Here is a 15707-nt window from a genome sequence, read left to right on the forward strand (position 1 = left end):
GGTCCCCCCAGCACGTGGCCTCGAAGTCCAGGACGATGAGGAAGGCGAAGCGCTGCCCCGCGGCCGGCCGGGCCCCGCTCCGCGCCCGTGCGCTGCTCCGCGCCAGCCCCAACCGCCTGCGGACACCGAGCGAGCTCAGGGGCCGCCCGCCAGCGCCGCGGCCCCTCCGCGCCCGGACACCGACACCGCCAGCGCCGCGGCCCCTCCGCGCCCGGACACCACCACCGTGCACCCCGCCCCGCACCTGGCCAGGCGCTTGGTGGCCATGGCCAGCTCCGCCGCCCCAGCGCGCTGCCGCCGTTTCAAAGCTCCCGCGGGCCCGCCCCCATCGCGCTCTCGGCGCTCGGCTGCTCCGGCCGCGGTCCCGGCACCGCCCAGCGCGATCCGAGAGCCCCCGGGAGCGCGGGGCCGTGCCCGGCCGTGAGGTACCGCCTGAGCTCGCCGCTCCCGTGCGGGCCATGGCGAAGGGGCTGTGCCTCAACGGGCGCAAGCGGCCCGGCGAAGGCGCGGAGGGGCCGCGGGCGGCGCGGAAGAGGCGGAAGGCAGATGGCGGCGGGCCGGGCCTGCGCCCCGAGGTGAGAGCCGAGCGCCCGGCGCTGAGGGGAGCGCGGTGCGGGCCGTGTGTCCCTTACGGCCCCTTCGCGGGCGTACTGCTGTGTCCCGCGTTGGGCTGCTGGGAGTCAGCAAAGCCGCGTACAGCGGCAGTGTACCGGGAGGGTCGGGTACAGCCAGTGCCTGCTGATAGCAGCACAGAATGTCCTGAGTTGTCCACAAGGCTCATCGAGTCCAGCTCCTGGCCCTGGAGTTGTGGCCAGTCCAGTCCCACCATGTGCCTGAGAGCATTGTCCAAACGCTTCTCGAACCTTGGCGGGTTTGGGGCCGTGACCTCTGCCCTGGGGAGCCTGTTAATGGCTTGAATTCTGCTCCGAGAGATGTGGAAAATAACTCATGGGGAGTGCTCAGCATGTATTAAGGAAATTTGTTTAAAAAATAGATACATTCTGCAATATAATTTTCTCATAAACAAAGCAGATCTTGAAAGGAGCGTTGTGTGTGCGCAGCACATGCACCGGTGAAGGATGCAGAGCAGCCCCACGGTCACACCTCACCCAGGGCACACTGAGTCAATGCCCGTGGAACAGGAGTTGGCGTCTCCAGCCTGGGAGATCAGCCCTGTTTGTACCGGTTAGGGACAAATTCCTGTGGTTGGCAGTACCCTCTCCTGGGTGAATCAAAACCTCTGCTCTTTGTGTGGGTTTTTTTGCAAAGCTTTAATTAGGCTGTATTGAAAACAACGGTGTCATTACTTGTCTCAGCTTGAGAGATGAGGCACTAGCAATTACACCAGCCTGTGCTGTTACTGCTAGATGATTCTTAACCACTGGAACCACGAACGTTGTCACCTCTCTTTAACTTCCTTACCCAGTGACAAATGTCTTGAAGAGCACACCAGCTCAGTCCCATGTGGGCAGGCTCTGTCCAAATTACTGAGCACACGGCTTGTGTGGGGGAAAAGAACGTCCAGTGGGTGTTCATGCTGTGAGGTTTTATGTTCTCTAGTGTTGTGTGGTGTTTTTCCCCCTGTATGCCTTGATGTCTTTTCATCACCTATAATAAGAATTTATTTAAAATTTTTGCAGGAGTTTTTTGGAAGAGGCCATCTGGTCAGTGGAGGTCACCAAAATGCCACTTGCTGATTAGCCTTTAGAAGAATTTGTGCATTTTGGCTTAATTGCTGTGTAGAACTGTGTGGCACAGTCCCCGCCTCATCTGCTCAGTGCTTTCTTTCTGCATCTTCCTTGGATTTTACTGAAGCATTTTTCCCTGCAGGGGTCAGCAAACCCTTGTGGCAGAGCAGATTGAGAGGCACTGTGGCCCTGTAGTGAGTTGCTACATGTAACACTTGTACAATTGTTTGAAGCTCTACAGCAGCAAGTGGGGGGAAGGGTTGAGAGACCAGAATATTGTGTTTGCATGTCAGTTGTCTCCTTACTGCAAACATCTCCTTAGGTTAATCTTTGTTAAATAAATCTTCAAAGTTAGCGTACCTGGGTTACTGAAATGTTGAGTAAATGTAATATAAAAGTGGGATCTGAAAGGAAACTCTTGCCCATGAGGGGTAGAAGAGTTACTTTAAATGTAGCCAGTTGTATCCAGGTAATTTCTTTTTCCTTCTTTTTTCATGGCCAGGTGATTACATGAAACCTCTCCTTACCAGCATTTCCCTTTCCACAGGAGAAGTCCTGTCATTTGTCAGCAGCTCTGCTGGGCGAAGACTCTGAAATAAGCCAGGAGCAGCTGTATGAGCTGCTGAAATACGCAGCTCTGGGGAGATGCCACAACGCAGCCCAGCCCAGGTACAGCCACAGCTGCAATCAGCCTGCTCTCCTGTTCTCCCCTGGTGTGACGGCATTCCTGCAGGAACATTGACCACGCTGGGTTTGGAGCACTCGCTGTGGAGTTGCCATAATTGTGCAGATACAGGTGTTGTTAGACTTGGCCAGGAAGCAGAATTCCTCTTCTGGTAGAAATCTTACCATTCCATAGTTTTGTTTCATGCAGTTTTGAAAAACTTAACAACTGCTGTGGAACTGAAGAAGCTCCACACACTGAGAAAATGCCCTGTTAAAATACTAACACAAATATTAATGCATTTCATGTTAGATATAATCAAAACAGAGTGTTCTAGAGCATTTTACAAAAAACAAAGACATTTTAGTCACTTCTCCTTTTTTCTGGGCCACTTCTCAGAAGTGAAGGGAAAGGAATTTCTCAGGAATGGAAGGGAAAGGCTGAGGAGGGTTTATAGCCTTGGGTGGCAAAAATGAAATGAAATCTTCAAATGAAACTCAAAGCAGAAAATACCCCACTTTAGATTTTTAATATGAATAGAAAATTATTTTGTGAAACTTATTTTGATTCATTAATTCACCAGACTGCATGACTACAGTAGAATTTGCTGGTATATTCACATTCTGATGCATATGAATGAGGTATTCATGTCTTGAAATGGTATGCAGCAGAAATTTGCAATAACTCTTCTTTCTCTGTCTCCTGTACTCTGTTGCTTCCAGGAATATGTGGCTGTTCAAGATAAGCTATAAAGCCTCTTCTTATTGAAGTCATTTGGCACTTTGCCATTTACTGACTTAAAAGCTGGGCTGGTTCCAACTTTTTTTTTAAGAGTGCTTGTTAATTGTTTTGCTTTGATTTATATATATATATATTTAAGTATTGCTCTTTTTTCACTGCAGCTGGTGCCGTATTTATCACCAAAGCCACCTGGCTGGGGTTGTGGTTGTTGTTCTGCACGAAATGAGCCAGCTCCATTTCTACAGATTCTATTTACAGTTCAAACACCTCAGAAAAGTGTTCCGCCATGTAAGTCCCCAGACTGCATCTTTGTCCTCTAAACTTCTTCCAGTCCTGAAACTACATCCCAGGGGTAATGGCTGCAGTGGAATTACTGCCTTTTCCAGGGATGTGGCCATCCTTGACAGCAAGTGAGAGGAACTGTTTGCAGCAGTTGTCAGAACAAAGGACAGGGCTTTGATATTAGGAACAGGATTTCAACACTTATGTCTTTGAAGCCTTACCAGGTGAAATGTTTATTGATATTTCAATCCTCTGTTACATATCCTGCATCTACTGGATGCCAATTAGATTATAAATATCTTGGAATAACTTCAGTAATTTGGAATTTACTGTGAGTGAGGAGACTCTCTATAGAGTTATGCTAGTCCCACTGGTTGAAAAATATCACCTTTATTATTTGCACTTTGTGTCAAGTTTCTCCCATCTCCCAGAAAGATTATGAAAATAATTAATTTTCTGACTTATAAGCAACATTTTTGAAAGAAGATAGAAAGAACTTGAATTTAAGCTTCTAGAGAGCTCTTCCTGAATTGCAGTGAATGTAAATCACAACTTAAGTGGAAAGACTGGAACTAGCTTCAGCTTCTATCAAAGAAGGTCTTGAGATTTGCCTTCTTGATCATATCAGGCAAGGCAGATCTGTCCTGTAGTACAAAGAATCCTGTATCATCCCTCATTGGAACAGGTTTGATTTGTGTTGGGTTTGTCTACTTGCTAAAACACCAAATGTATTGCCACTATTTTTTTTTTCATCCTCCTCTGAATTTGGCTGGCTTGGGGATCAATGAACTCCTAATTTTCTCCTTATCTCTGCCTGTCTTTCAAAGTCACTAACACGTTTTCACATTTCCTTTTTTCAGAGATTCACATTAGCACCTTCTGCTAACTTCCCAGTCAGCCTGTATGGAGAAGGAACAAACCTGAAACCTCAAAACACTCCACAAGGTATTTTGTTTGGGTTTGCATTGTCTCTTCCAGGACAGTGACTCACTTTGAACAAAGATTTATAACTTTGCATCCTCTGCAATCTCAGTGTGCTGCCATGGTAAACTTGTTTAGAAAGGAAGGCATACAATGGTTTAAACCATGAGACTTCTTACCCTGACTGGTTCAGTAACTCGTGTTGGGCTGATTGTCAAAGTGAATGCAAAATGAGAGAAAGTTTTTTAACATATTTAATCCCAATCCCTGCTGCTTTACAACACATTCTAAGATGTATCTAATAAAGAGACAGAGATATAAATTAGGTTTGAGCTAAGAAGATTCTGTCTTTTTCTCTGACCCTCTCTCTCTCTCCAGTCTGTTGTTCCAGGTAGTGATTTAGAATGGTGCAGCCTCTAAGTGTTGATCTGATGCAGAAACTGAGCTTGACAGATGCTTCTGTATTTTACAGGCTTGACTTCCACCAGCAGTGAATGCACTACTAAAAGCTCAGACTTGCAATGTGATCCCATCATTCAGAGATACGGAGGAAAAAAACAAGGCCTTACGAGCTATACTCTGACTTTAGAAGAGCAGAAAAAAAATGACTATCCCATAGAAGGTCAGTTTTTGGGTGAGGGCTGTTTATTGTTTTGTTGTGTTGGGGGTTGTTTTTAGTTTTGACAGTTTAGTGATACGTTTTGTCATATGAGTTGTAGAAGAAAGATCTTCTTCTTATTCTTGGGTGTGTTTTCCCTCCAGGTTCCCCTGGATGCAAGGGCTACATCTCCACAGAGTGTGATCAGCAGAGGACAGACAGCAGCCCCCTCTTTGGTCTGGATTGTGAAATGGTAAAAATCAGTGTGTGTGGCCTTACAAAATAGAGTCAGGCACCCAGCTCTTATCAGCTCTTCCCAAGTCAAGCACTCTGTGTATTTGTTAAACCATTTCTGATATCTTAATATCTGCTGCCAGTCCCTTCCTTGGTGGTACCAGTGCTAATGCAGCCATGGAAAGGCCCCAGCAGTGGTTCTGGCTATGAGACAGAAATATCCTGAGCAGAGAGCTCAGTTCTGTTGGCTCCCAGAGCAGCAGCTGGATCTGCCAGGCTTGTCACCAATGCTGCAATAACCCATGAGACTGCTGTGGAATTCCTCCTCAGCTCTCTCCAAGGTTTGGGAAAGATACATATCTTTACATCTTTCCTTTAGCCATTACAGTTTCTCTGGCAGCTTCTTGGTGAGTAGTCCTTCTTTAGTGCAGTTTTAGCTTTGCAGAGATGCCTTGCTGATGTTTGGCATCAGCATTGAGTAACTATTGATACAACCTGGGCTCTGCCTTTAAATTGTACAATGTCTGTGGGGCTGGTGCTGTCAGTGGCATTTGTGCAGTGCAGAGCACAGACTGATTCTGTGAAATCAGCACTTCTTTACAATGTTTTTCTGTGCTCTGCTTGCCTGTGTGTTTGCTGTGCTTACAGTGCACATTTAACAATTAGAGTGAAGCACAGTAGAGTGCAAACCCACCAGCTGTGAGTGGTAGATCTCTAAGTCAAGGAACTCCTTCCCAGTGATGCTGCTGCAGCCAAAGCAGATGTTAGTTAAGGTTTTTGAGTGGCAGCATCGTGCTGATTCAACAACTGCCTCTGCTTCTTCCTGACAGTGCCTGACTGCAAAAGGGAACGAAGTCACCCGTGTGTCGCTGGTGGATGCACAGGGCCGGTGCCTCCTGAATGAGCTGGTCAAACCTGAGAGCACAGTGTTCAACTACCGCACCAGGTCACTGGCACAAACCTTCCTTCTCTCTTTCACTTTCAGAGCTGCAGCCCTTCCACATTCAGCTGTTCCACAGGGCCTTTCAGAAACCCCTTGGTTTGCACAGATGCCTGTTGCATTTCCCTCAGTGTTAGGAATACAGTTCTTGCTGTGTGACTGAAGTGTCCAATGTGATATCACTGCCATTCTGCAGTGTCCATGGGAAAGTTCTGTTACCAATTAATGAAACACAGTACAAGTTACTCTTCACTCATTGTTATAAATTAAGATGAAGTCCATGGCTGAATTTGCTCATATGTAAAAAGTGCATAGAGCTTGTACACACCTTTAGGGTGGGGTTCAGGATTGTAACAAAAGCAGGCAAAACTCAAGGCTTGTCTTCTTCAAAACTTCACCTGGCTTTATCCAGGAGGTGATGTCCCAGTCCCCTCAGGTTACTTGGAAGCATCTCCTTCCACCATCAGACTTGCAGTATTTCCTTACCTGTGCTGTCTGATGCCAACTGCATTACTTAAGAATACCTGGGAGAAATAAACTTTTGAAACAGATGTGGTAGCACTCTTAGCAGTTTAGCTGCAGTATATCCTCTGATGTTGGAACAGAGAACAGTAGATAGCATTCTGTGATTAACTACATGGAGTTCATGTTTCATATTCATATCACAGGACCTGCTTTCCAGCAGTAATGTTTTCCAGCATACACTGTTGATAATGTATTGCTTTTAACTCACCCAACTTTTGTTTTGAAGATTCTCAGGAATCACAAGGAAAATGCTTCTTCCAGTGAAGACAAGACTGTCAGACATCCAAACCAGGCTAAAAAAAATGCTTCCCCATGATGCAGTATTGGTGGGTCATTCTTTAAATTCTGATCTTCAGGCTTTGGAAGTGAGTATGTTTTTAAGACTGTTTTTCCCAACCCTGTGTTAACTCATTTCACACCTGAAAACTCTTCAACAATTTCTCTTTTTATTAGTGAACACTCGTTAATTGCTTTTTATTAGGAATAGCCCTATGTTTGTAAGGATTAAAAGTCAAGAACTCTCCTTACAACTATAAAATTTGCAAGGGGCTGTTCAGAACCCAAAAGAGAAAAGTCTGTCCAGACAGATATTGTTGCAAGTGCAGCTTTACCCCTCTGCTTCAGCCAGATGCTTCTGATAGCTCTGTCCTGGGGAGTACTGAAGTCCTTTTTGTGGGTAATTTAAGCATCTAAAATGCTTGAATCATAATTAATCTTTCTAACCCAATCAAGATCTTCCCACTAGAGTGGGAAGTAGAAAGGAGAGTTGGACTTGTTTCATTATTCCTTTTGCTCTCTTGTGAATGAGGTATCTGTCAGGGAGGAACTGGCAACTAAAATGAAAAGGCAGAGGCACAGAAAATTGTGGAGTTACTGTCCAGTTCTGTATGTCTGCTGTTCTTAAACTATAGTGGTGATGATTTTTCTCCTCCAGATGATCCACCCCAGCGTTATTGATACTTCACTGCTTTTTGCCAGAAGTGAAGGTCGAAGATTTAAGCTAAAATTTCTAGCCAAAGCTGTTTTAGGGTAAGATTATTACTGTACTGTCATGGGAAGGACTAGAAACTATCCTATGGTGGGTCATAGGGTCTTACTCTGCTGCTAATAGTATCAGAATTATTATTTTGTCACTAAGATTCAAAAGAAAGGAGCAGGTTGTACAAGTAAGACATGGTAAAAAGGAATCTACTGGCAGCATAATAAATGAGCTTGTCTTTGAGCAAGCAGGAATGCTGTGACCCAACCAGATCTGAGTCCCAGCAAAACTCCCCTGCCTGCAGGGCTGAAGAGCTGTATTGAATTGTAGAACAACAGAGGCACTCTGGCTCACACAGATGAGAGCTGCCTCAGTTGGCAAGAAAGAAAGGTTAATGCATGAAAGTCTGATTTACTGATTAAATCATATTTCCAGAGTGTCAGCTACCACTGTCTAGTAGCTTAGTGAGATAGTTCTCCCCATGCTCACAGTGAATGCTAATACTCTGCAGTGCCAGACTTCACTGAACTGGAGGTTGTCCTCTCTGTGTGCAAATTGTGAGTTGGGCCATTGGTCAAGAAAGTTAAATTTAATAATAGTCATGCATCAGAGTAGCAAGTATTAGCACTGCTTCTGTCAAATTTCCCCTGTGCTTGGCCCTGGTGAGGCCACACCTGGAGTGCTGTGTCCAGTTCTGGGCCCTCAGTTTGGGAAGGACCTTGGGACACTCGAGTGCAACCAGAGGGGGCAACAAGGCTGGAGAGGGGCTGAGAACACAAATCCTGTGAGGAACCTCTGAGGGAGCTGGGGGTGCTCAGCCTGGAGAAAAGGAGACTCAGGGGTGACCTCATCACTCTGCACAGCTCTTGAAAGGTGTAGTCAGGTGGGGGTTGGGCTCTTTCTCCAGGCAGCACTGACAGAACCAAAGGACACAGTCTTAAGCTGTGCCAGGGAAAATATAGGTTGGATATTAGGAAACAGTTTTTTACAGAAAGAGTGATAAAGTACTGGAATGGCTCCCTGGGGAGGTGGTGGAGTCACCATCTCTGGATGCGTTTAAAAAAAGATTGAATGTGGCACTCAGAGCCATGGTTAGGTAGAGGGGTTAGGGCTGGGTTGGACTTGATGATCTTGAAGATCTCTTCCAACCCTGTGATTCTGTACATTCCATAAACCATTTTGCTCAACATTGCAAAAACATTTCTTGCAGTAACTTTTGGGAATATTTCATAAGAATGCTGCTGCACAGAACTGAAATCCTTTTTGGAGAGGGGAAAGCTCTTTTGCCTGAAAAGGACCCAGTTTAGAAAAGACAGGATGTTGGTCAGTGTGGAAAAACAGATAACCTGCCTGTACACCTAATTTTGATGCCCTAGGAAGGAGATTCAGTGTGAAAAGAAGCTTGGGCATGATCCTACAGAAGATGCTAGAGCTGCATTGGAGTTAGCTCAATTCTTCATTGAGCAAGGACCAACAAAGGTATTTATATCTAATTAAGATTTCTGTCCTAAACTACAGAACATAATGTTGTTGTGCTTTCAAAGAAAAACCCTCCACTCCTGCCCATCCTCCTATTCTCTTTTTAAGAGAGAAAATGGAGCTGTGATAGAGGGCCCAGTTTTGACAGCTTGTTATTTCCAGCCTGTATCCAGGTACCTGAATAACCTGGGCACTACCAGTGCTCAGTACTCACTGACATCAGCCAGCATTGCGGCTGAGCCTGGGTAAAGAAGGACTGAGACATTTCCAGGCTGCAGGAATGCCTCTAACTTTTGTAGATCAAAGAAGAGAGAGACCTTGTGTGTTGTGGTAGTGATTCAGCTGGTTTTATGAGTCCCTTGTGCTGTTGATTTCTGAGAGAACTTTTTTGGAGATGACTGCCTGTTGATGCTGTGAGTGCTGCATGCTCGAAAATGACAACAGAAAATAATAAGGCAAGAAATTATTGTCCATGTTTCTTCACTGCTGGAGTGTGTCTGTGTGACTCACAGGGAGAGCACAGGCTTTTTGTCAGCTACAATTAGCTGATGAGATGAAAGCCAGCTAATAATCTTCTTCCTTCCTCAAGGTAGCAGAACTAAACTTGGAGATGCTTCTGACAGCTGAAAAACTGGCTGAGGTCTCACAGAACAAAGCTGTGCTACAGCCACAGGGATGTGTGTTCCAGGAACAGCTGAATGAGCCTCCACCATTATCCAAACCATGGTAATAAGATTCTCAAATATGTATGTTTTTCCTTCAGTTGAATCCTCTGTAAAATCAAACAAGTGCCTTACATTTTTCAGAAGCAATCAGGATCTTCAGACAGACACAAATAATTGCAGCATTTATTGCTGAAAAACTTTAGCAGTTTCATCTCAAATTTCACAGAGTATTTTCTAGGCTTCTTTTGATGTTGTGGACAAGAATATTCTTTCAAATTTCTTAACTGCATTACAATTCTCTGACAAGTATTTCTTGAAAGTTTTTATTCCCCATATTGAAAAGTATTGTGATTCACAGTGTACTTCTCTCTGCTAGTTTTTTAGATTGTTTGCTGGTGACTGGCCAAAAACCCCTCCTTTTGGGCAAACAGGGATTAGACTCTTCTGGCCTGTGTCAGAGTAACCTGAGCACTTCAAACAAACAGGTGAATGGACTTAGAGTGGGTTGGTGTAAGCATCAAAATAGTTCAAAGTTGTTCTTATTCTGGGAGTGGGTAGATGAGTCCTATTTTAAAAGCTGACTGACAGTGCTGTTAGCAATAGTGTTAATACCAGGTTAGCTAAATCCATCTGAGCATTTTGGAAATGAGCTTTGATCCTCTGCATCCTCTCATGACTCACCAAGGAGGAATTTCTGCCCGAGGATTTTCTTGGACAGTAATGAAAATTAAAGTTGGGAGTTAAATTCAATAGCCTTGTTTTTGATCCTCTGCAGTACAATTGTCTTGTACCTTTTTGAGCCTTGTTTGCTCTTGTCCCTCCAGATCCTTCAGAGAGCCTTGGAAGATGTTCCCCTGTCCAAATTCAGTATCATTCAGTTCAGTTTGGGTCCAGAGTACCTTGCATCTCACCTTCATGCTGGACTTCATGAAAAGGTATTATTTTTTGTTTGAGAATAGTCTTCATGCTGAGCTTGTAGAGAGAGGTGATTTATCAGGAGGCACTGAGTAGTTAGTTCCTTTGCTTTGTGAAGTGCCTTCTCTAATCTGTGTTCCAACAGGTGAGAAGCAAGCTGACTGACATGCTGACAATTTACGCAGGTCCTTTTGAAGAAAACTTTTGCATGAAGTCTGTGAAGAAAGAATTTGGGAGGTGTGGACCAATCCAGTCCCTTACAGTGGTAACTGAAACATTCCAGGTGAGGAGCACTCAAAGGTTGCAGACAGGCATGAAAAGTCTGAGTAAACTCTTGGAAAGATACAGATTAGAACCAAAGAAATACCAGTTATTCTGTTTGGAGGGTATTTTGTGGTAGTTTAGTCATCAGCTACAATCATTCAGGGCACCTAAAAAGCTGCTCCACACAATGACAAGTGCAGCTCATGTGCTGCTCAGAGGACTTTGAGTGCTGGGGAAGCTGAGGTGATTTTTGTCCTTATAAAGAGAACTGATTTGTTAAGGCCTTTAATAGCCAAAGGAGAAAAAAAAGGGTGATGTTAATTGAAGGTTTTAAGCAGCTAGAGTATGTGGAATATTACATATTTTACCCTCAAACATTTTTATATTGTTCTAATTTTAAAAGAAAACAAAACTTTATTGAGACCTGACTTTTTAAAAGGCAGGGCTAATATGTCTCACTGCTAAACCTGAAGTATCTTATTCTCTATTTCAAGCCCTATGTCTGTATCCAGTATGAAGTGCTGGAAGCTGCCCAGCTGGCTGTGGAAAGCCTGAATGGAGCTGAGGTAGCAGGATCCTGCATTAAGGTAAAGGCAAACAGCAAAAGTTATGTTTAGCCCAGGCACAACCTCCAATACATCTGAAACATCACAGCAGAGTGTCTGGGCAAATGCTTGTGCTGTTACAATCTCCCTGTCCCTGCACAATTCAGGGCCACTGACAGAAAGGAAGTGGCCAGATCCCTCTTGTTTTAACTTTTTGCTGTCAGCAGAAGGGAGTGAGAAAGAGTTCTGACCTCCAGCTGCAGCTTGAAAAGGCACATCCAAGTAACAGGGCTATACAGAGTATGGCATTTTACTTTTATATGTTTTATATAAATATGATCCCCCTTTATCATGACTAATTAAGTTGGCCTTCATTAGTCATAATTATTTCAAGTGATGAAAAAGAACCTGTCTACTTTTGGTAATGGGAGAAAAATACTATAAAATAGAAGCTCAGAACACAGAGCAGTGTAGGCTGACTTGATTTTTATTCCTGTTGCATCCACCCCAGGTCCAGAGACCAGTCACTGCAGCAATGCTGGACTGCAATGTTCTGATTAAGGAATTAGAACTGGATGTAGAAAATGAAGGTGTGATTTATGTGGCTGGTCTAAAGAAGTCATTAACAGAGACAGACTTGCAAGAAGAATTCAGCCAGTTGAAAGACTTGGAAACACTGTTCCTGCCAAAGGATCTTCAGAGTGGAAAGCACAGGAACTGCTGTTTCCTCAGTAAGTAGCTTCACACACACAGCCTGCATCTTTCCTTCAAATAAGGTCATTCAGCAGCCCTTGGGACTTTGCACAGACTCAGCAAGAGCCACTGAAACCCAGGTAGGCTCATAAGGATGGTATTTAAAATGCTCCAGTGAAAGCACATATTGTTTGGAGGAGCACTTTACAGCTAAATATTTAAGAGGAAAAAACACCTGCTTAAAAGCCCCCAAACATTTACTTAGAAAAATTCCAGAGTAACTAATGGGCTGCAGTACTTCCAGGTGAGGGGTGGCTACTGTGCAGCTCCACACAGCCCAGGAATCACCTCTGAAAGGAGAGAACAGCTCAGTGGGTGCTGCTGCAGCCAGCTGGCATTTCTAGTCTGATGTTTATCTGCAGCAAGATGAGGATCTGCTTGCTGCAGTGATTTGTTTCTCATCTCCCTCCTGCTCCACGCCTTTAGCCCTGCCTTGCAGGTGCCAAGGAGGGCAGCATTGCCAAAGCACATTCCCTTCTCTTTGCATTTCAGAATTCCAGAAAACCCAGAGTGCTGTGGATGCCCTTGAAGCCATAAATGGATGGACCATGAAGGGTAGTGAGCTAAGAAGTAGGAATGCCCTTGCTCCAGGTCACCTCTGGAAATGGATTTGGCAAATGAATCACAGCAATGGGAAGCAAGGAAAACACATCTTCTATGAGAAAATGGAGCAGCTGTCTGACTCTGTGAGTGTGAGGCTGTGCTGATGTTTGTTGCATTTAGTGAGGAGGGACTGCCCTGGAAACCTGGAGAGGTAACTTTGAGCTGACTGAGATGCAGAGCTCCTTGTGACAGAAGGGTCTCCTTGTGCTGGAGCAAAGGAGCTGCCAAGGATCAGTTCCCACAGAGCAGCTTAAGAGATAACACCACACGAGATAATGTGATGTTTGCAGGGCACTGCATAACATTGAAACCAGCATAGCTGCACAGGGCAGTGGGTGGTGCTGCCCAGGAACTGAAACCTGGCACAGGAGAGTTGACAGGCACAGGGAAAGGTGAGTGGCTGTGTGGCTGCACAGGAAAGAAGGGCTCTAGCTGAGAGCTCGGGAGGGGCAGCTCCCATTTTTGCCATGGTGCCATTTGAGCAGGGCCTGTGGTTCTCTCTGCAGCTGGGCCACTGCACTGCCAAGTGCCAGGCAGGAGCAGCAGCACTGCTGCCCTCACCTGTGCCATCCCCACACACTTAGAAGTATAATTGCTGATGAATGGGAGACTTTAATGCTTCTATTCTCTTATGCAGGAGCAGGATCTAAGGAAAAAGGTGAAGAAGTTAGACCAGCATATCAAAAAGCTTTATAGGAGCCTGCAGAATAACACCCTGTGTGTTGTTCTCTTTCCTGGAGTGAACAGGTAATGTGCTACCTATTTTGCAAAGAACCAAGGAAAATACAGAGCTGAATATTTTTATCTTATTCTGTTAAAAATTAAAGCCCTGTACAAGGAAGAGAAAGCCCAAGAGAAAGGCTGAAGAAGCTGTTGTACGTAATGTGACTTTCATGTTTGGCCAATAAAACCTCAGCCCTAAGTGCTGCCCACAAGCAGAGTTAGAGTCAATGTATCTGAGGGTCCACAGTGTTGATTGATCCTATCAGCTCCCCCACCTCCCCCAGAGGATCTATCATCCCCATTGACAGTGAGATCAATTCTGTTGGCCATGAGAGAATCAAGCAGAGTTTCCACAGCAGGCAGGAGTTTTTGGGGTGTTTGGTTTCCAAAACCACCAAATTGCTGCAGCCAAGGCCTCACCTACCAGTTGTTGTGTTGTGGTACCCCACGCTGTGCTTCAGCCACAGCTGATCAAGGAGGTGCTTCATGCCCTTGTTCTCCTGTGATGGACAGAAATGAGAAACCCCAGATTTGTTCAGAGTCTTTCAGCTTTTGTGGGAAGGAGCAAGTTGAGAATTTGAGTTGGGCTGCAGCACTGCTATCAGGGATACTTCCCTGGAGTGGGCTTCCTGCATTTCAGCCCTGGGCCTGAACTGCCACAGTCTGTTTAATTATTAACCAGAAAGGTTCAATCTCCCCTAAGCAAAGCCCTGGTTACTGAAGACATGCAGACTTTACCAGCCTTCTGAGCTCTCACTGTCACTGGTCAGCCTAATAAAGGTCACATTTACCTTTCTGCTGCCTTTGGGCTAAAACTGTATCTGTGCATTTCTGAGCAATCATTTGCCTCTCTACACCCTGTATCACCTCAGGTACCTGGCACACTCACCTGTCACCCCATGGGAAGGTCTGAGGCAGGAATGGCTCTGAGCTGCAGTCCCACACCTCGTGTCCTTTGCAGCAGAGTCACTGGGCTCAGCATGTCCCAATTTACTTTTCAAGGGCCATTTCCAACTATTCTTGCTTAGCACGATCTTCCGTCACCAAGGGTTAGGAATGCCACCAGCAGAACAGGTGGTTCAGGAATCTGCATCCACAGGGAGCCTGTGGGAGCACACAGAGCTTGGCTCACACTCTCAGGCTGCTGAGTGGGTTGGATGGGAGCTCCATTTCAGGCTGGGAAGAGATTTCTTGCCAAGTGTGAGGTTCTTATATTACTGTTTCCCTGAGGACCAACAGTTCAGAGGAGGCTTCTTGATTAAAAAGGATGCCAAATAATTGTGGGGTGGAAAAAGAATTAATTTTTCAGTGTGCTGACCTGGGGGGTTGCAGACCTCTCACTGCCAGCCCAGCTGAGTTATGTGCAGGAAGGCTGAACTGAGCAGAACTAACACAGCTCTTGTTTGTGTTGCAGCACACACGGATCACAACCCGGCCTTGGGCTGATGGGAATAAAAGATGATGAAGGGAGGAGTACTTGTTAAACTGCCAAGTTTTTAAGCAAAGTCTTTTGTTAAGATATTTTTAATTACTTTAAATATTGATGTCTTTGTAAAGATCTCTTACCATAAGAACAATAGGCTTTCACTCTGTATCTTCTAAAATGTCTAAAAATAAAAGCCATTCAAAGTGTCTTAAAGCACAGATCCTTTTCCATTAACCCCTCTTGCTGTGGGAAGGTCAGGCCAGGCTGGTGCTGGGGCCAACTGGAGCAGTGCTTCACAGGAGCTGGGCAGGATTGAACTGTGGATGTCATTCCCTGTTGGACACCAAGGTACCAGCTGGGGATCTCCCCTGGAACATCCCAGGCCATCAACCAGCCAGCCAGGGCCATGCAGAGCCTGCAGCAGCTGCTCAGCAGTTAACAGTCAGCCCAGGAACTGCGTGGATTTCTGGAACTGTGCAGTGCCAGCTCCTGAACTGGAGCCGCTGCCTCCTTTCTGGGAAAGTGCTGTACTTGGTCCATGGAAAGGAGGAATCAGTGATTCATACTTCTTGGACAATCCCCACTTTCTCCTCCCTCCCTGACCACCCCCACCCTCCCCTCACACACAAAAACAAAAAAAGAAAAGAAAAAAGTTTCCTTGTGGCTGTGGGAGGGGCAAGAGATTTAAGGAAAGCACATGGACTTTGCACAGCATTGCTTTCCACAGGGAGCTAGAAGCAGGATGAGGTGGTTTGGAACCTA

The 15707-nt window shown here is 45.4% G+C and overlaps 1 protein-coding gene across 1 annotated transcript; it reads left to right on the top strand.

Annotated features, from left to right (window-relative positions):
• The first annotated feature begins 20 nt into the window (after window positions 1-20).
• Window positions 21-15158, top strand: REXO5 (RNA exonuclease 5). Its single transcript, XM_009091892.4, has 19 exons — window positions 21-575; window positions 2236-2357; window positions 3255-3381; window positions 4236-4320; window positions 4769-4918; window positions 5059-5147; window positions 5959-6074; window positions 6820-6958; window positions 7528-7622; window positions 8949-9051; window positions 9641-9777; window positions 10093-10201; window positions 10541-10651; window positions 10777-10914; window positions 11390-11482; window positions 11952-12171; window positions 12686-12879; window positions 13434-13543; window positions 14934-15158. The coding sequence occupies exons 1-19, from the start codon at window positions 36-38 to the stop codon at window positions 15001-15003; spliced, it is 2748 nt and encodes a 915-aa protein (XP_009090140.4). The 5' UTR covers window positions 21-35; the 3' UTR covers window positions 15004-15158.
• Window positions 15159-15707: the final 549 nt, after the last annotated feature.

This window comes from Serinus canaria, chromosome 14 (genome assembly GCF_022539315.1).
Source record: "Serinus canaria isolate serCan28SL12 chromosome 14, serCan2020, whole genome shotgun sequence".
Classification (NCBI taxonomy): domain Eukaryota; kingdom Metazoa; phylum Chordata; class Aves; order Passeriformes; family Fringillidae; genus Serinus; species Serinus canaria.